Source organism: Hemiscyllium ocellatum, chromosome 47 (genome assembly GCF_020745735.1).
Source record: "Hemiscyllium ocellatum isolate sHemOce1 chromosome 47, sHemOce1.pat.X.cur, whole genome shotgun sequence".
In the NCBI taxonomy this organism is placed as follows: Eukaryota; Metazoa; Chordata; class Chondrichthyes; order Orectolobiformes; family Hemiscylliidae; genus Hemiscyllium; species Hemiscyllium ocellatum.
The window spans coordinates 9,535,756-9,557,852 of record NC_083447.1 but is presented as its reverse complement, the minus strand read 5'-3'; the positions used below and the strand labels follow the sequence as shown (position 1 = coordinate 9,557,852).

General features: G+C 39.7%; 1 protein-coding gene across 3 annotated transcripts in view; it reads right to left on the bottom strand.

Annotated features, from left to right (window-relative positions):
* arhgap35a (Rho GTPase activating protein 35a) overlaps positions 1 to 22,097 on the bottom strand; it is a 143,924-nt gene that overhangs the window by 50,074 nt on the left and 71,753 nt on the right. For all 3 annotated transcript variants that reach the window (XM_060855936.1, XM_060855938.1, XM_060855937.1), the window contains exon 4: positions 4,969 to 5,113. In XM_060855936.1, the coding sequence (XP_060711919.1) occupies positions 4,969 to 5,113 (145 nt within the window). The remainder of the gene's footprint in view (positions 1 to 4,968; positions 5,114 to 22,097) is intronic.

Below are 22,097 nucleotides of genomic sequence, written 5' to 3'. Positions count from 1 at the left end.
TGACACCAATTTGTTTTACAACTTTTCATTGAACAACCTAAAACTCATGTCATATAAGCCATGTTACTCACTAATTATTAAACAACTTATTCAAATATCCAAGACAAGACGCTCAAAAGGGACAGACTGAGAAGATACCAGAGGGAGAAAATGGCAGAGTGGTTAAATAAACACATTGCACTAGTCTTTAGTGGAAGACACTAAAACATAGGAAAATTCCTAAATATTCAAGGGACAATGGAAAGACAGGAAATAAATACAATACCTATTATTACTGAAAAAGTAATGGGGCTAAAGACCAATAAGGTCCCTGGACCTAATTGGACATATCCTAGTATGTTAAAGGAAGCAGTTACAAAGATAATGGATCCCCTGGTCGTACATTTTCCAGGACTCCTTAGATACTGATACCGGAGAAGTCCTAGAAGACTGGAAAACTGCCAATAACACTTTCATTTCAAAAGGGAAGGGAACAAAAAATATCTAACTACTGACCAGTTACCTCAACTTGTGTTACTGAGAAAATATTAAAGTCTAGGAAGGATGTAGTAGCAAAGCATTTAGAAATATGTAATATGATCAAGCAGAGTCAGCATGGCTTCATGAAGGCAAAGCCATACCTGTCAAATCTACTAGAGTTCTGAAGGGGTAACAAACAGGGTTGATAAAGGGGTCAGTGGTTGCAGTAATTTGAATTTGAGAAGGCATTTCATAATGTACCACGTGTTAGGCTACATAATAAAGAGAAGAGTCCATGGTATTAATATTTAACATGTGCAGAGGATTGGCTAACTAATAGAACATAGAACTAGAATAAGGGACATTTTCAGGATGGAGACCTGCAACTAGTGAAGTGCCACAGGGACCAGTACTGGAACTACAATTATTTACAACATACAGTAATAACTTGGATGATGAAAGTGAATGCAATATAGCCAAGATTGCAGATGACACTAAAACATGTGAGAAGTTAAGGGTGACACAATCTGCAGTGCGTAGGCAAAAACTTGGCATATGGTACATAAAGTGGAAAAATGGAGGTTACACACCTGGCAGGAAGAGAGCAACTTAATATTATTTAAATTGTTAAATATTGCAGAAAGCTAAAGAGAGATTTGAGAATTTTGCCCATGAATCACATAAAACTAACATTCACGTTCAGTGGGATGGGAATGGAAATGGAATGTTGGCCTGCATTTTAGAAGAAATAGAATATGAAGATAGGGGAGGTTTTACTAAAACAATACAAAGCACTGATCAGATCACAGCTCGAAAACTCAGACACATTTTGTGCCCCTTGTCTAAGGAAAGATATACTGGCACTGGAAGCAGTCCAGAGAAGGCTGGTACCAGGTATGGGTGACTATCTTCTGGGGAGAGGCTGGAATAGATTATGCCTGTGCCCATTGGAATATTGAAGTATGAGAAGTAAACTTAGTTAAAAATACAGGATTCTTAGAGGACTTGACAAGGTAGATGGGGAAAAGTAAATGCCCTTTGTGGCAAAGTTTCAGGCTAGAGGGCATAAATTGCAGAATAAGGGACATTCATTTAAGACAGAGATGAGGAGGAATCGCTTTTGTCAGAGGGTAGTGAATCTGTTGAAATCTTCACCAGAGAGGATTGTTGAGGCGGAGTTATTAAATACATTCAAGGCTGAGACAGATTTTTTAAAATCAGCAGGGGAATCAAGGGTTATGGGGGTGGGGTTGAAGAGAAGGTAGGCAAGTGAGGTTGAGGATCATCAGATCAGGCATGATCGCATTGTTTGGTGAAGCAGACACTAAACTGAATGGCCTACACTTGCCTTTTTGTCTTAATGGCAAAACAGACATGGGTAAGGCTGTAATAATATGCAGTAGCATAGGATTGAGGAATAAAACACAGCAAAACATTGCTTTGGATGGCTCAGACAGGAGGAAGGAACTGTTATTGGGTATAAGTAAATTATAAATCATGGCATCATTTTATTTACCATGATTAACTGGCACCACAGATCTAAAAGCCAGATGACGAAACAGTAAGATTTTGTTCTATAATTTACAATGGCATTCAAATCCCTTGAAGAGATGAACAGGCTTTAAACTGCTTCCCAATATTCATTATTTTCCATGCAATGCTTTGACTGAAACCTAGGCAATGCTCTTGTTATTTCAGTTCAGCATAATGGAAGCCATACACAAAACATTTATACTAGATTCACATTAAATTGTGGGCAACTTGGAGACACATCTGGTGATACTATTTAAGCCAAACAGCAGAGCACAGCTGGTTACAGATCTATAACTAACCTAGCAGCAATTGGTGATGAATTAAGATCGCAAAAAACATTTCCTGAAGGGTTAACCTCGCCACCAGCAGAAACTGATTAGATTTTAAAATAAATTCAATGGCACAAAGCCATATTTATGTTTGTGCTGCTACTTTAATCCTTTGAAGAGCGAAACGAGCCACAATCAGGCAGCATTCTGAGAAATGAATGGATACTTTCCAATGAGAATATTAGCTGAAGAAAAATATTCTCTGTCAGCATCCCTGCTGGTTTGTTTGGCAGCATGTAAAGACTCTATATAAGAAATAAGGTGCCAGGTTCAATATGTGATCTGTTTTGGTCTGTTACAGTTGGAATGTTAGAGCCGGCCTCAGCGCCCCAGAGGCAGAGGCAGGCTCCATTGAAATGTGACTTGGACAAGAAACAAGAGGTAACTTGTACAATTGTAATCCAAGCAAAAGTCAAAATATTTGGGGAGTACAAAACAAGGGAAGATAAGGAACTCAAATCCAACTATTAGCACAGAATGCAAACGTCAGAGCTTACACACTGCTAGGAGCATTTAAACGATTAGGGCTGTTCACTGCTACTTGCTGATTGCAATCACAGCTTATATTTTCTGACAACTTCTATGGTTGGTCAGGACACATACAGACAATGTGCAGAAAGACCGAAAGAACTTGTGTCACTGTTTCTACTGTAATTAATTATCTTTACAGGTCCTCCATTTGAAAGATTAACAATAATGCCAATTCTTCAACTGACAGGAAATAAGGAAAGGTAAGAGCATGAAAAATGAAGCAGGCTGTTTAAAGGCTGTTGCAACTGAAGCCAAAGCAGCATGTTGAACATCCAGCACACTGGATTTCTAGTTATTTGCAATGCAACAACATGCTTGCCAAGTTTCAAGAATAGGTCAAATGTGAAAGGCTTCTTGGACAAATGAGAATGGCTAACTATGCAACCACTCACTTTGGTTCATTTGCCCAAAAGAAATTAAAATTATTTTCACCCTAATTTGATACACTACACAAACTTATTAGAAGCTCAAAGATTCAAACTCAGTCTCCAATTCAAACGAAATATTTTTAAAAATTGTTAAAAGAATTTATGGAAGGACATCCAATTTGTATTTGTCCAAAGCTAATCGCAAGTGTGAAATGACAGTTGTTGAATTTCACCTAATTATACAGCATCCAGCAGGATAAAATAATTCACAAATTGACATTTTACAATTTCATATCCCTTTTCCTGTATCCGGCAGCGTAATTGAGTGCAGACTGGAGACATTGCTCGCACAGGAGATGCCAACATTGAGACAACTGAAACCGGAGGTATGTCGAAGGCACACATTTAGCTTTCTTCTCCTCCTCCTCCTCCTCCCCCCCCCCCCCACTTAATATTACACCTAGCTTTTCTAGTAATATTCAATTCAAATAGATAAATAAGCATCAAATGAAAGCAGATATGTTCAAAACTACAGAAGTAATTCCTTGTTTTTATTACCCGCCTGACATTTGGTGGTTTCTTTCCAGTTCACAAAACAAGATAAGCTGTACCTGCTTAAACCCTGCCTTCACTGATCAACTTTAAATATTCCACTTAAGATCCTGTGACAAGTTACAGAATTAGGTGCTTAGCTGTTTTCAATCCAGTGCATTCTATTGTGGATTCTCTAATTACAGACTTCAGAGTGTAGACTCATTAAATAAATAACCACTGGTCCGTTATTCCACTCTTAAAGCAGAGTCCATAGTGCTGTTTACACAGAACAGAGCACTTACGGGCTAAATGGAGAAAATGGTTTAAAAAACTGCAAAGTCTCTCGTTCCCTGTCACACAAATGCCCCATATATGTCCACATCTTTAACTCCTTGCGTTCATTTCTCTTCCATTGGTCCACTCCATGTTTATTACCTTACTGTCCAAGAATGAAAACAGCACCTTCTTCTTAAGGCCTTTGGCAATGTTATTCAGGATCCAGCAATTTGTGAGAATGGGAATGAGACAAATGCGCAAGATATCAGCCTCCAAATCTTTTTTCAATCTAAGTCTTTGCACGAAGTTCATGTTTTCTGTTACAACAACACAGCCATGATGGTTTGCATGACCCTCATTACTATGGTTACATTGGATCAATCTCATAAGCAGATAAATTTATATTAAAAACAGCATAAAGATCTAAGATTTTACACAAATACATTAATGCCACAAATGCTTCCATTGCAGTCAGATCCCTCCTATTGAGTACTGGAGTCAGACAGGGTATGATCAAGATAAAAAAACCTTCACAACCAACGCTCTGAAAAGAATTAGTGAAAAGAAACTGAAATATCACATGAACTATCAATATCTTCTGTTCATAACTAATCCTATAATCCTCTAGGCAAAAATGGAAACTATTATTTTACCCTAGACACTTCTATTCAAACAATGTAAGCCTTTTATCATTGTTTAAAAAGGGCCTGCACTTGCTTTTCCAAATGCTTGTTTTATATCCCAAGAACCAACTCAAAATTTGCTCAAGAATCAGGAGAATGTCTTCAGTTATGCTGTGAAAATCCAGTCCCCGATTCATGAACAAAACCTGTTTCAGTCAAGTTGATCAAATACAAGATTGGTGCATGTGCAGACATTTGCAGGTTGTGTTATCTGAATGAATCAGAGACAAGAAACTATCGGAACTGTTGTCTTACCATTAGAATCAATAAATTCTATGCATTTCTCGATGAAGACAGGAATAGGCTTTTCCGGTGTTACCACAGAAGCCAGAGGCACTCCAAAATAATTGCTTTCCCAAGTACTCCTTGAAATAGAAGGTCGAGGTTTAGGCTTGGGTTTCTGTGAAAGAAAAATATGCAGAAGCTTTAGTAACATAGGAATCTACATTCATAGCACACTTACCAGAACATAGTATTGAGGACTGGTAAATTTGTACATTATTAAACTTCAGGGATGACAATAGAACAGGACATCATATTTGCTCTCTCAATTTCTCCTATCAAAATCATATGTACTCAGCTCTATTACTACATGAAATGAATTATGCACATACTTTAGATTTCAGGTCATAATAGCAGTAGTACAACACTGACTATAGTTTTAGAAGTACTTCATTAACTGTAAAATGCTTTCAGACAATCCCAGGTTGTGAAAACCATAATACAAGTCTTGGCTTTCCATTCAGTTAAAAAACAATATCATTCATTCCAATACAGCAACATTTTTCTTCCTCAGATCTACTTCATCCTCCACTGGTAAAGGTTACACTACCGCAAAAGAAGGTGAAAGGGAGTACTACGGATACTGGAGATTAGAGTCAACAGTGTCGTACTGAAAATGCACAGCAGGTCAGGCAGCATCAGAGGAACAGGGGGAAAAAAAGAATCAACATTTCAGGCAAAAGCCCTTCATCAGGAATGAGGCTGGGAGCTACCACAAAATAACTCAGACCACTACACACTGCAGTTTAAGCATGTCCCATGTATAATTAGATGGGTGGCAGCAATCAGCAAATGCAAACACAAACACAAACTAAGTACAACACAAGTCAGAAATATGGACTAGGTTTATAAAGAAAAATGGTGAAAGTGAGGACTGCAGATGCTGGAGATCAGAGTCCAGATTAGAGTGGTGCTGGAAAAGCACAGCAGGCCAGGCAGCATCCGAGGAGCAGGGAAAAATCGACGTTTTGGGCAAAAGCTCTTCATCAGGAATGGCCTCACCAAGGCTTTAAAGACTGCACCTATTCTGGTGGTCTTGAGAATGGATGAGAGAAAATTGATCAGAATGCTTCCAGACTCCAAATGATAAGGACCCTTAGCTATACTACCAGGTTAGGCTGTGTCATGAACCAGACCAGACCACCTCAAAATATATCAAGGTAGCACAGGCCCCACTTCTCTCCTATTTTAAAGGCAAATAAAATAAGGTAAGGTGCAATTCAATTGGTCAAATTACTCAACGTTAAAACAATTCAAACACTTTTGTTAAAATACACAAGGAGGAGGAACTTGGAACAATAATAGATAAAGTAACCAATACTAATTTTCCAATATAGCAACATCCCATAAATACATGTTTGGCAAAAGGCAAATTTAGCAAGCAGGTAGCCTCAACTGCACATCTCAAATCAAGGAGAAAAAGAACTTTTAAAAAAATTTTGAGAGAGAACATTCCAGGTTTCAGCTGTAACCCAGAGATGGAAAATGCACTTTCACTTCAAGATGTCAGGGCAACTACTGAAATCTAAATTAAAGACCTTGGTTCTGTAAGAGTTCAACCACACCCATTCCAATACTTCTATTGCTCCAACATTTAAAAAAAAAAGCCTCACAAACTCTATCTTCTAAGACTGCTCACCACCGGGACAAAATACACTTCAAGCCACAGCATTGTCATAGTTGAACAAATTGGATGTTATTTTTGGAGCAAGGAATGTTGAGAGAATCAAGAGATGTGCAAGGTTGACAAGTCTACATAAAAAAGTAGACAAAAGAAAATAGCTTCCACGTGTAACAATGATCAAGGGATATTGATCTAAGGTTTTGGGCATGAAATGCAGATGAGGGGCAAAGGATGAGGGGGAAAGAAACCTTCCCCCCCCCCCCAAAAAAAAACAGCAAGCAGAAATAACCTGCAACTTGCTGCCTATGACAGTGGTGAAAATGTGGAAAATGCAGACAGAAAGATTTTAAAAGGAAATTCGTAGGCACCTGAACAAATAACCTTACGTGGTACAAGGATAGAGGAGGAGAATAGGACTGAAAGAAAGATTATGTGAAAGAGTGTTGACAAGGATTTGATAGACTAAGTAGCCACCTCCTGCACTGAAATCACTCAAGGATTCTACAGCATTCAAATTAGACAGTGACAATGTGCTTCACACTAACACAAGTTTATGGACACCAAGAATGGTTCAGAACCAAATGCAACTTTCAATTCCAAAAGGTTTTCTGAAGTATAGCCACAGATTAGTTTTTCCCTTCCATTCTGACAATGCACAATTTCAGAAGAAAATGAACTGATTAGAACAGTTAGCTTTAAGACTGAAAATGGGATTGCTGTTCTTACACAGAACTTTGAAGAAATCAAAATGAAATGAAATACTTGAAGCAGAAGGAACGTTGCTCCAATAATACTGTAACGTTCTGCAATATTTATAGGTCTTGTACTGGCTACCATGATATTGAACAATCTTTCCAATTCAGACAACTTATACTATTTATGAAGTAGGAGTAACAAATGCTGACTAGATTATTGCACATGCACAACCTTCAAATAGGTTTTGCACTTGAAGCAAATGATCAGCTGACAGCATTGTCATAGCCTGATCAGCAACACAAACAGCATAACTTTTAGACTTAAAAGAACATTAAACTTAAAAATTTTAAGAGCTAAAAGCAATATGTGCAAATTTCTTGAGATGAAATTTTGCAAATATCAACAAGACTGTATTGAAAAAAGTAATTCATTGGTTCCATAATTTAACAGATCCAGCTGAACAAACAACTAAAAAAAAAGTGGTGATTAATCAGGTCAATAATTTGGCTGTTGGCAACAACAGTATAGTACTCTGCTTTTATCAGCAAAGTGCTGAGATATCTGTTTGAGAAAGTGCAACTACCGTTTGGTTTTTGGACCTTGTTCCATATAATCACATTCAGTCCACGTGACACTAAATATTTTCAAAAAGTGACCTGGAGACTGATGCCAGAATTCTATTGCTGGTTAAAATTTGTGCATTGCTTGGATTATTCATTTGGGGAGCAGCACTCTTGGAGTGGCCAACACCCATCTTGGGGATCACCAGATGTCTAGCATTAAACCAGTAATCATGTTAGCAAAAAACTGAAAATTGAAGTTTTCCACCCCGACAGCTCATACAGTAAACCAGCCTTCTTCACTGTACAATTAAATTAGCTTTTAATGATTAAAAAATCCAGCATTTTTGTCACAGAGCTTAAAATAATGCATAAAAATATTCTATTAAGCATAAAACTTCAGACACTGAAGCCAATCACATGACAAATCGTAGCCATGCAACTTTGAAGGTTGGGAAAGGAGGGATGAATCTGCTTATTTATCAAGGAAAATAGAAAACTATTGGCCAGTTTGCTTGATGTCAATCATGAAGCAAGATGTTAAAAAATTTAAGAGGAGATCACAGCTAGGCACCTGAAAAATAAGAGGCACTAGCATTTGGGAAGAGTTAACATGGCTATGTCAAAAGGAAATCATTTTTAAAACAATTTATTGGACTTCTTTGAAGGAGTAACCTGCTGTGGATACAGGGAAGCCTGTTAACATATTACACTTGGATTTAAAGGAGGCATTTGATAATGATTTCACAAGTTATCATAGAAAATAAAATTTCAAAGTGCAGCAGGGAACACAACAGCAGAGATAGTAGATTGGCTGCTTGGCACATAAAATATGTAAGAATCTTGAACAACTGGCAGGATTTGATGAGTGGAGTCCCACAGGAAACTATGCCGGAGTCTCAACCTTTTGTGACTTAGATGAGGGGACCAAAGGCATGGTAGCTAAATTTCTACAGGACACCAAGATGGATAGAATATTATGTTCTGAAGATGAAAAAGAGGTTTATGAACAGGTAGACAGGTCATCGAAGGGAAGAAAAACTGGAGATGAATGCAAAGGGGAAAAATGTGTAGTTGTTCACTTAGGAAGGACAGATGAAAAAGCAGACCATTACTTCAATGGAGAACAACTGCGGAATTTTGAGCTGCAGAGGAATTTAAGTGTTTGAGTGCACAAATCATAAAACTTCAGTATGCTAGTACAGCACAAGCATGAAGGTTAATGGGATGCCATCTTTTATTACAATTTAAGATTAACATAACTTAAGATGCTGTGCTTCAATTATACAAAACATTGAGATTACATCTCAAACACCGTGTGCAGCTTTGGTCGTCTTCTTTAAAGTAAATGTCTGACAAGAGGTTCGGAAAGATTTACGACTGATACCTGGACTGTCTGCTGTCTTATAAGGATAGCTTGTACATATGGAGTATGTTTCCACTAGACTTCAGAAAAATGAGCGGTGATTTAATTGAAGTGTACAAGATGTTAAAAAAGGTGAAAATGGTGATATGATCCCAGCTGATGTTACTACTGGATAAGTCTATGGAGAAGGAGAGGATTAGGCAAAATGGGAGGATATTTAATTGGGAAAGAGGAAACTATGATGTGATTAGACATGAGTTAGGAAGCTTGGATTGGGAGCAATTGTTCCATGGTAAAGGCACTATAGACATGTGGAGACTGTTTAAGGAACAGTTGTTGTCAGTGATGAATAAATATGTCCCTCTGAGACAGGCAAGAAGTGGTAAGATAAAGGAACCTTGGATGATGAGAGCGGTGGAGCTTCTCGTCAAAGGAAGCTTACATAAGGTGGAGGAAGCTAGAGTCAGGCAGGCGAGGAAGGAGCTTAAAAATGGTCTGAGGAGAGCCAGGAGGGGGCACGAGAAAGGCTTGGCATAACGGATTAGGGAGAACACAAAAGCATTTTACACTTCTTCCTCACATAAGAGAATGGTCAAAGAAAGAGTAGGGCTGATCAGGGATAGCAGAGGGAATTTATGTGTGGAGTCTGAGGATATAAGGGAAGCCCTAAATGAGTTTTTTGCTTCTGTCTTTACAAAAGAAACGAACTTTGTAGTGAATGAAACCTTTGAAGAGCAGGTGTGTATGCCGAAATGGATAGAGATAGAGGAAGCTGATGTGCTGAAAATTTTGTCAAACATTAAGATTGACAAGTCGCCAGGCCCGGACCAGATTTGTCCTCGGCTGCTTTGGGAAACAAGAAATGTAATTGCTTCGCCACTTGTGAAGATCTTTTCATCCTCGCTCTCCACTGGAGTCATACCTCTCTTCAAGAAAGGAAACAGGGAAATCCCCGGCAATTACAGACCAGTAAGTCTCACGTCTGTCGTCTGTAAGGTGTTAGAAAGGATTCTGAGTGATAGGATTTGTGACCATCTGGAAGAGCATGGCTTGATTAAATGCAGTCAGCACGGCTTTGAGAGGGGCAGGTCATGCCTCACAAATCTTCGAGTTCTTAGAGGATGTGACTAGAAAAGCTGACGAGGGTCGAGCTGTGGATGTGGTACATATGGACTTCAGCAAGGCATTTGATAAAGTTCCCCATGGTAGGCTCTTATACATTTCTTCAGCCAGAGAGTGGTGGGCCTGTGGAATTCATTGCCACAGAGTTCAGTGGAGGCCGGGACACTAAATGTCTTCAAGGCCGAGATTGATAGATTCTTGTTGTCTCGAGGAATTAAGGGCTACGGGGAGAACGCTGGTGAGTGGAGTTGAAATGCCCATCAGCCACGATTGAATGGCGGAGTGGACTCGATGGGCCGAATGGCCTTACTTCCACTCTTATGGTCTTATGGCTCATTCAGAAGGTCAGGAGGAATGGGATTCAGGGGAACATAGCTGTCTGGATACAGAATTGGCTGGCCAACAGAAGACAAAGTGGTAGTAGAAGGAAAATATTCTGCCTGGAAATCTGTGGTGAGTGGTGTTCCACAGGGCTCTGTCCTTGGGCCTCTACTGTTTGTAATTTTTATTAACGACTTGGATGAGGGGATTGAAGAATGGGTCAGCAAGTTTGCAGATGATACAAAGGTTGGAGGTGCTGTTGACAGTATAGAGGGCTGTTGTAGGCTGCAGCGGGACATTGACAAGATGCAGAGATGGGCTGAGAGGTGGCAGATGGAGTTCAACCTGGATAAATGCGAGATGATGCATTTTGGAAAGTCAAATTTGAAAGCTGAGTACAGGATTACGGATAGGATTCTTGGCAGTGTGGAGGAACAGAGGGATCTTGGTGTGCAGGTACATAGATCCCTTAAAATGGCCACTCAAGTGGACAGGATTGTTAAGAAAGCATATGGTGTTTTGGCTTTCATTAACAGGGGGATTGAGTTTGAGTCGTGAGACCTTGTTGCAGCTCGATAAAACTTTGGTTAGACTGCACTTGGAATACTGCATCCAGTTCTAGTCGCCCTATTATAGAAAAGATGTGGATGCTTTGGAGAGGGTTCAGAGGAGGTTTACCAGGATGCTGCCTGGACTAGAGGGCTTATCTTATGAGGAGAGGTTGACTGAGCTAGGACTTTTTTCATTGGAGAAAAGGAGGAGAAATGGGGACCTAAATGAGGTGTACAAGATAATGTGAGGCATAGATCGAGTCGATAGCCAGAGACTATTTCCCAGGGCAGAAATGACCAACACGAGGGGTCATAGTTTTAAGCTGGTTAGAGGAAAGTATAGAGGGGATGTCAGAGGCGGGTTCTTTACACAGAGTTGAGAGAGCATGGAATGCGTTGCCAGCAGCAGTTGTGGAGGCAGAGTCACTGGGGACATTTAAGAGACTCCTGGACATGCATATGGTCACAGAAATTTGAGGGTGCATACATGAAGATCAGTGGTCGACACAACATCGTGGGCTGAAGGGCCTGTTCTGTGCTGTACTGTTCTATGTTCTATATTCTAAGTCATACCTAAAGTCTAAAACAAGATTGACAGGTCATATTTTGTTCTGATTTGGGTTTAAATGAGTTGATCCCTCATTGAAACACAGAACACAATGTTGCAGATTTTGTTAACAATAAAACAGAAGTCAAAAGAAATGAGACAATCAACCAAGTTATTTACTTACAACACATCCTAAAAAAAACTTTTAAAAACCAAGTATAATCACAATAATCACAAAAATCACAAAAATATCTTGACAGGGTTAAGGTAGCTGTAACTTTAGCTCCTAGACTGGAAATGCTACTAGCTTCTTCCTGGATGTATCAGACACTTGAGCTCCAATGTCATCAGCTTCAAGTAACCTCTTTAGGGTTTTATCCCAACACTTCTGGTTACAGACTAACTCCTTACTCAAGAGTAATCCAGTTTTACTATATTCTCAGCAGCACTGCTCTATACAACCATTGCTATCCAAAGGCTTCATGGAACTGGCCAAAATGAAATAAAAAGTCTCTCCCTTTAAGCTGTGTGTTCCCTGTAAGGGTTAAAAAGAAACCCAAGTCTAGAAATTTCCAACAGCCCTTGAAGCATAATGATTTATCTCACAAAGTCGTAAAATATACCAAAGTTAACAAAAAAGCCATTTGTGCTGCCAATATAGTGCCCTGAAACTATTGTAAAAGAGATCACCATGGCTACAAAAATATTTCCAAGTTAATTATGAACTTTAGACAGAAAATCCAAACTTAAAATTAACTACATGGAAACAAAAATCATCCAGTTTACTCTCACAACAGAAAAGGATGTTTTCTCTTGAAGGTGGGTCCTGAACTTTGAAAGTGGAGGTGTATTTCAGGATAGAGGAGAATTTTTCTCTGATGGCTTGTGCCTCAAAAGGTAATGGAATTGGCCACTGAATATTAACGCAAAAGGTAGATATATTCTTTTCTTATTAGGCAAGGCAATCAAAAAAGTTAGATGCAAATCAAAAAAGTTAAATGCAAATCAAAAAAGTTAAATGCAAATCAAAAGGAAAATAGATCAGTATGTGGTATTCTAAATACAAACTAATCAGCCACAAGCTTATTGAATGGAGTAGGGCTGAGGGACCAAATGACCTACTTCTATTCCAATTTTATGCTTTTACTTCAGATAAAATGCATAATAAGGGAGGGTACACATTCTATATGGAAAGAGTAAGGTCCACAAGCAAAAGCTTTCTCATTCTATGCTTAAAAACTTTTTTCCTCAATAGTTACATGGACAAATACCAATTGGAAACGGAAGCAATGCCAACACAGACAAGGTTTTGGACAATATTCAAACAGTTTCATGATCTAAACATTTTAGAAGAGCTGAAAATACAAATTCTTACCCAAATTAATTATTTTTGTACAAATTGCATTAGCGCTATGAAAATAGCTCAATCAGCTATTGAATTAGACTGCAACATTCCAAGGAACATTCAAGTTACGACTATGTGCACAGATGTAAATTCAACTCCCTTGCATAATCATGAATAAGAATGCTTACAGTGAATTTGCAATGATGTCACTATTTACTAGAAGAATACTTAATAACCTTGACTGAAATAGACATCAATAAATGATAAAATTGAACATAAACATCACTACCCTAATGGGATGCTGCCACTTAATTCCTGAAGTGTGCAAGGGGTGTTCTTGTCAGCATTTGTTTAGCATTCTGCCAAAATGTGATGCCTCACATCACTCAAACATACCACTCCCCTAGAGATTTAAGATATGGTAACATTTGACAGTTTTCAGTTCTCAGAATCTGTTTCCACTCTCACTATCCATTGTCATCTTGTGCAAAGCAGAAAAGGGGATCTTTCTCGACCTCCCGTAACAAATAACCTGATCTAGTTATGAGATTCCTTTCACACACATTTAAAAAGAGGGAAAGGAGAACAGATACTAGCGGAAACAACAGACAATCATTTGCCTGCCAGTTGACCCACAACTAACTAAAGACAAATATGAAATTTAAGTCCATATTTCCATTAAAGCAGCCAATGCCATGAAATTTACCAATCCTTTTACTTATGACCTTCTTAAAAATGTTAATCAGTTCAAAAAAAACTTCACAAGTAATGAGATTAATCATGCAAAGATTTAATTCCAACAGCAAAACGCTAGTCATTGCCCACCTTTCAAAAGCCCAAAGTAGATAAGATCACTTTCCTCCAAAGTTAGCTCCTTAATTTGCAATGCTAAGCCACTCATCATGTTTGAGTTTTACTTGAAATAGTAAGACCTGGTCAACATTGTAACCATGACAAATCATGATAGAAATTATCACATGCCAACACAAAAATATGCTAAAATCAGAAGACTAAAATCTGTAGAGATAGATTGAGAAGATGAGAAATAGTAATTTGCATAGAGTAGATTCAACAACACTTTGTTGCAGTCAATTAATGACTAAGGTTTGCAATATGGCACTCTAAGTTACTTTTTCAAAGTTTGCTCAGGAGACCAGGCAACAGGATCTATCACCTCTTACCCTTGCAGAATCTCAATGTTGTTTAAGGCCATACATTGCCTGATGAACACACTGCATTTTTCCCCCATGATAAACTGGTGGTGTGGCACTAACTGAATAAAGCATCCCAATACTGACATTTATTCTTCTCAAAGTCCACGGATAGGTAGAACATCAGAACTTGATAACATGTTTGCATAGCAAAAAGCTACACAGCTTTGTCCAAGTGCTCACACAGGTATCCATTAGGGCAAGGCCAATAGAGCACTTTGCATCTGATGATAATGTTCTCACTAACAATGGAAGGAGACATTGCACTGACCTGCTCAGTTTCTGTCTCAGCATGGAAAATTGCTTCTTATAGCTTTTGGTGCCTATTGCAGCTGCTCTGAATTATATGTTCAGCAACTTCAAAATAATCTGACACAGCAGATAAGGGGACAAAGGATTGGCTGGGCCAACTCCCAAAGAACAGTCTCACTCAATTGGATTCACAAGGACAGTTTGAACTGTCAAATGGCTAAGCCAATGATTGAGCTGAGCAATATCATGTACGGATGCTCTGCAGAATGCTTCATCAGGATTTAAGTCAGCACTCACATGCAACTTGACTAGTGTGTTCCTGCATGCTTTGGAGTCTCACCACTTGTGTATGACTTTCGGAAGACACTCTCACCCACCTCTTATCAAATGTACTTTTACACAGGAAATCTGGAAAGAGATGCTGTGATTTGTATTGAGATTCAATCCAAGCAGCTCCATAACCTAGTGCTCGACTCTCCAGGTTGTTCCAAAGGCAATATGGTGATAAACATCAATTAATTGCTGGAGGAGTACTAACCCAAATTACTCGTTTTCCTGGGTAAAGAGCTGGTGACCAAGTTGCGCACTTTAGGATACATGTTAGGAGACATACTAATACTTGGGTCAGCCACCACAATGGCTCAAAGTGAAAGGACACTGCTCAAAATATTCCTGTTCGAGAGACTGTAAATTGTCTAAGACGCATTGATCTACATGCTTGAAAATGAATATTGTTAATATAATCAGTAAATACAAAGTCACAGGCACCTCAGGGTACAACATCCTTTACTGAAAAGAATTGGTTTGGTTTTCGTTTTAAGCAATACCCAACCCAAAATGTTGTACGAGTATCTTTACAAATTTGATGAAGTGCACTTTTGGAAACACAGTATTAAATCATGCATTACAACAGAAAATATTTTCACGTATTGTTTAACAAGTATCTAGAAGAAAACAATTAAAAGATGATCTGTGAAAGTTATCAATTCACCTCCATCAGACCATAGCACAACACTACATTAAAAAGGTTTGTGTAAAGATTTGTAGTTCGGGTGCTAGTTGTCACAAATGTGGGTATGTTCGCCGAGCTGGGAAGTTGATTTGCAGACGTTTTGTCCCCTATCTAGATGACATCTTCAGTGCTTTGTAGCCTCCTGTGAAGCGCTCTGTAGTCTCTCTTCTGGAATTTATTTGGTTCAGTTTCTGCTGCTTCTGGTTACTCATTGCAATGGCTGGTATATTGGTCTAGGTCAATGTGCTTGCTAATGAAGTCTGTGGCATAGTACCATGCTTCTAGAAATTCTTTGGCTATCCTATGTTTAGCTTGTCCCACAATAGTTGTGTTGACAAGGACCACCAATCCAACTGGGACATGTGTGGGGCTACTAGGGACAGCTGGTCACGGCTTTTAGTGACTAGTTAGTGTTCATGGATGCGGATTGCTAGTTGTCTGCCTTAGATACTGTTGCGTCCAGTTTTTGCTTGGAATCCTGTAAATTATGTTTACCTTGCACATGATGAGTACTGGATCTTTTTCCTGGTGAGTTGTGGTCAGAGCATGGCTGGCAGTTTATGGGCTGTCATGAACCTCAGTGGTCAGAGAAATCTGACCGTCAGTTCTGAGATGTGCTTTCTACAGAGGAGAGTGGCTGGTGAGTTAGGTCGTGGAATGTCCTCGTTGTGTTGCATGGCTGCTAGGCATCTGCGAATGAAGTTGCGCGGATACTCATTCTTATTCTGCAGAGGTGTTCTTCTTCGCTTCATAGGTCAGCAGTGCTGCAGTGTGTTGTAGCCTTTTCCAAAGAGGATCCGATGCAGTTTCTCCTGGGGTGTGTGTTTGGGTGGTTGCTATTGTAATTCAGGACCTGGTCTGGGTGTGTGGCTTTCTTGTACACTTCTATGGTGCATTCACCATTCTGCGTTCTTTATACCATCACACCCAGGAATGAGTGTTGATTGTTGGTTTCCTCCTCTCCTGTAAATCTGATCCTTATGTGTATGGTGTTGATAATCCAGTGTTCTTGATTTCTATTCTCTTAATAAATACAAAAGTGCTGTCTAGTTATCTAATCCAGAGTTTGGGTTGGATTTAGGGTAGGGCTGTGTGTTCCAATCTTTGCATCACTGCTTCTGTTATGAGTCCAGAAATGGGTGAGCACATTGGTATTCAACTGATCTGTTCATATATTTGGTTGATGAATGTGAAGTGTATCATCAAGCAGAGGTCTAATAGTTTGAGCATGCAGTCCTTGTTGATAGGTTCCCAGTCGTGTGGTCTGTTCTGCTTGTTTAAGAGTTGGCTATTGTCTCTCTGGCTAAAATCTCAGGACAAAAGACCCTATACACATCATGTGCAAGGCAAATGTAATTTACAAGAATCCATACAAAGACAGCACAAAACACTGTACAGGGCAAGAAGGCAGACAATTATCAATGTACATCCGCGAACACCAACTAGCCACTAAACATCACGACCTGTTGTCCCTAGTAGCCATACACAGATGACAAGGACCACAAGTTTGACTGTGACAACAACTGATTGTAGGACGAACTAAACATAGGACAGCCAGAGAAATTCTCGAAGCATGGCACTCAGCCATGGACTCCATCATCAAGCACATCAACCTAGACCTAATATACCGGCAGCTACAAAGAACAATCGGAACTGGCAACCGGAAGCAGCAGAAATGGAACCAAATAAATTCCAGAAGAGAGACTACAGCAGCGCTTCACAGGAGGCTTCAAAGCACTGAAGATGTCACCTAAACAGGGACAAAACATCTACTTCCCAGCTCAGCGAACATACCCACAACCATGACAACAGTAAATCTTTGCAGCAACTTTAATACGGTAAAGTGTCCCAAGGCTTTCCAGAGAGGCACATACACCATTCATACCATGAATGTATTAAGACAGAGGACAAATTGACTGAAGCAATATCTTAAAGTCAAAAGTGAGTTAGAGTGACAAGAGGTTTGAGAAGGGTATTCCAGAATTTCTGTTCAGGCCACAGAGTAACAGCAGAGTAATCAAAACTGGGAAATGGTGTTATGTCACTGGGTGACTAGTCCAGAGCCTGGTCTAATGGTCTGGGGATAAAGGATCAACTCTCACAAGAGGAAATTTAAATTCACTTGATGGCAATCATTGATTCTTGTAAAAACCTCTCTGATGTAACCAATGCCCTTTAAGAAGGAAAATTTGCCATTCTAATCTCATCTTGACTACATACAACTCAAGATCCACTTGCAAATTACTCAGCTGAAGAGCAAATAGAGATGGTCAACAAATATTACCCTTACTTGCAATTCCCACACCCTGTCAAATACATAAGAAAAAAAATTAGGGAATTGCAAGGAGTACAAAATTGGAGTAGCACTGAGACTGGAAGGTTGTACAGGACGTACAACACAGAAGCAGGTCAAAGTTGGGGAGAAGAGAACATGGAACAGTACAGCACAGAACCGGGCCTTAAGCCCACGATGTTGTGTCGACCATTGACCCTCATGTATGCACCCTCACATTTCTGAGACCATATGCATGTCCAGGAGTCTCTTAAATATTCCCAATGACCCTGCCTCCACAACTGCTGCTGGCAACGCATTCCATGCGCTCTCAACTCTCTGTGTAAAGAACCCGCCTCTGACCTCCCCTCTATACTTTCCTCCAACCAGCTTAAAACTATGACCCCTCGTGTTGGTCATTTCTGCCCTGGGAAATAGTCTCTGGCTATCGACTCGATCTATGCCTCACATTATCTTGTATACCTCAATTAGGTCCCCTCTTCTCCTCCTTTTCTCCAATGAAAAAAGTCCTAGCTCAGTCAACCTCTCCTCATAAGATAAGCCCTCTAGTCCAGGCAGCATCCTGGTAAACCTTCTCTGAACCCTCTCCAAAGTATCCACATCTTTTCTATAATAGGGCGACCAGAACTGCACGCAGTATTCCAAGTGCGGTCTAACCAAAGTTTTATCGAGCTGCAACAAGATCTCACGACTCAAACTCAATCCCCTGTTAATGAAAGCCAAAACACCATATGCTTTCTTAACAACCCTGTCCACTTGAGTGGCCATTTTAAGGGATCTATGTACCCGCACACCAAGAACCCTATGTTCCTCCACACTGCCAAGAATCCTATCCTTAATCCTATACTCAAGCTTTCAAATTTGACTTTCCAAAATGCATCACCTCGCATTTATCCAGGTTGAACTCCATCTGCCACCTCTCAGCCCATCTCTGCATCCTGTCAATGTCCCGCTGCAGCTTACAACAGCCCTCTATACCGTCAACGACACCTCTCACCTTTGTGTCATCTGCAAACTTGCAGACCCATCCTTCAATCCCCTCATCCAAGTCGTTAATAAAAATTACAAACAGTAGAGGCCCAAGGACAGAGCCCTGTGGAACACCACTCACCACAGATTTCCAGGCAGAATATTTTCCTTCTACTATCACTCACTGTCTTCTGTTGGCCAGCCAATTCTATACACAGACAGCTAAGTTCCCCTGTATCCCATTCCTCCTGACCTTCTGAATGAGCCTACCATGGGGAACCTTATCAAATGAAGTGGTGAAGGGATCGTGAACATGAATAAAAGGAAGAATGGGAGAGATCACAGACTTATCAGACCAGGAGTTAAGGCAGGGAAACTAGAGTAGGGGCAAGACGGTGACAGTTTAGGTGTGGGCAATTTTCAAATGAGCTCAAATATCGAGGGTGCAACAAGGGAGGCCAGACAAGTGAGCATCAACAGAAAAAGAAAAGAATTTCTCAGTACCCATTTACTTTATTCTCTTCGATACTAGATTCTGATGATCTATAGCACTGGGAATACATTACAAACCTCATCCCCCATGGACCAGGATATTGCTATCTCAGACAAGTGACGCAGGTGTGAGTCTAGACAGAGTATGCTGACAACCTTTTGATAACATCCAATCCCAATCCAAATACACCCAATATCTACACAACTTCTAAATGGAGTTCAGCTACATTCTTCTTCTTTCGAGCTAATCATAGCATTTCTATCACTTATCTAGAAGAGCCATGTAAATAGCCTTTAATTCCTAATACTCAATCATCACAATATTCAATTAAAAACAAGTCCTCGACTATTCCAAGCCAGTAAATTCAGTAGCTCATTTAAATTTTCTAACCATTTTATCATTTTTGCAGTTGTAAACGAAGCACTAATTACTGAAGCTGTCAATCATTTTAAGCACATTGCAATTTCATCAAGATAGAAATATATCCCACAAAAGCAAGCACAACCCTCATTTACTGATACTCAATCTGATTCCACGGACAGTATACAGAATCCAGATTGCCTGGTATATCACTCAGATCAGCAAAAGCAGCAATAACAGCACATTGAAGAGGCCAATTGCTCAAAGCAGACCACAAAATTATCACATGGATTCCCTCAAAAAGGTCTCAACTTTTGTACACCACTGCTATACTGAATGTATGTTACTTGGCAAAAGTGTTTTTATTGAATGAGACCTAAAAATATTGACACTCACTGGATAGACAAGCAGAAGACAACATTAGAAATGGAATCCACACAAGACAAAAAAGATGAGACACACAGAAATTAGCTAGGCTACCTTTTGGGAAAAACAAATTGAATAGGCTATATCTTGTACATAAGATACACAACATTTCTTTGGCACGTGTGTGATATTAGGGTTAATTTGCTCTGCTGACCTGCAGGAAATTGGATGTCCCAAGGCTAGGGTGGGATGCCTCTGACTTACAGGTAGATTGTAAGGAATTTACATTCCCATCCTTTGCCATTCAGAGCTATTTACATGACCGTCTCCTATGATGCAGAGATAATTTACATTAGCATCATCGTCCAAAATCAATAAAAACATAATTGGAATTTTGACTACTCCCTGTAGTTTAAAAAAAATTGCAACAGAGCTGATTTCCCTGGAGCATCGGAGGCTGAGGTTTACAACCTTACAGAAGTTTAGAAAATTATGAGGGGCATGGATAGGATAAATAGGCAAAGTCTTTTCCCTGGGGTCGGGGAGTCCAGAACTAGAGGGTATAGGTTTAGGGCGAGAGGCAAAAGATATAAAAGAGACCTATGGGGCAAGTTTTACATGCAGAGGGTGGTACGTGAACGGAATGAGCTGTCAGAGGATGTGGTGGAGGCTGGTACAATTGCTACATTTAAGAGGCATCTGGATGGGTTTGGAAGGATATGGGCTGGGTGCGGGCAGGTGGAACTAGATTGGGTTGGGATATCTGGTCAGCATGGACAGGTTGGACCGAAGGGCCTGTTTCCATATTGTACATCTCTATGACTATGACTCTATTTGACCATTAAGGGATGATTTACTTTATACTGTTCCTGGAAATGATGTGGTCACTGCATTGTGTCTTGAGGGGCATGTGACTGTAGAGGAATGTCTTGGGGGGGGGGGGGGGGGGGGGGGGGGGAGGAGAGAGGTTGGCTTGGCTTGTGGGCATTACTGACTCTGATGTAAAGATTTTGTATAAAGGAAGGACTGTTTCTTTGTTCAGGGAGATCTCTTGCCACGCTTCCCTAGCATGGCAAAGAATGTTAAGAATTTCTCCACAACTTGTGCCGTACTGTGCTTAATAAAATTTTGGTTGTTCACTAAAGTTGGCGCGTTGCAGTTGCATCAAGTGTGTAACGATCTCAGGAAAAAGAGCTTAACACAGGAATGGCTGGGCCTGAAAAGTACTAAACATACTTCACTTCTACCATGACACTTAGTCATCATATACATTATTCCTCTAAAGACAAACACCTCATGATAAACTAATCCAAGTTAGTGAGAGTTTTCATTAACAAAGTATTTTCCAGAAGGAAGACTGGATCCTGATTACTTGAATGAATGCGGACAACAAAACAATGGGCATGAGTCAAAAGTTCTGTTTTTCTTTGGATTCTCTATCCTATACAGGTATGAACTCTCAGCTATTGAGTGGGTAAGATCAATTGATTTTTGGATATTGAAAGAAATTTAGGGACAGGCAAGTGCAGAGGTTAAGGATCAGACACTATGTAAACAATAGAGTAGGTTCAAGGAGCCATATGGCCACTCATACTCCTATTCTTTTTGTCGTCATAGACTCCATAAATATTGCTTTCATATGCAATGACTAAGTCGACATAACTCTCCCACATGTACTGTTGAAGTGTAACATAATGGAAAACTGAAAACATGCCATGAGATGAAAGAGACATTTGCCCCCCAACTTCCCGACGGTTTCAACTTATGTTTTAACTTCTTTGCTACAGTTACTATTCTTTGGGGCAGGGTTTCCAAAGATGTTGAGACACCTCCACTAGATGAATAAAGAGAGTCACTTTTCACAGTGATTTTTTTTTTAAAAAAAAGAAAAATAAGGAACCCACCTTTGTCAAATTGCAAAACATGAATTTTACATGATTTGCAATAACATTCTAATTGCCTGCATACAGCATTTCTACTCTATACATTTGCCATTTCCTGAATATTTACAAAA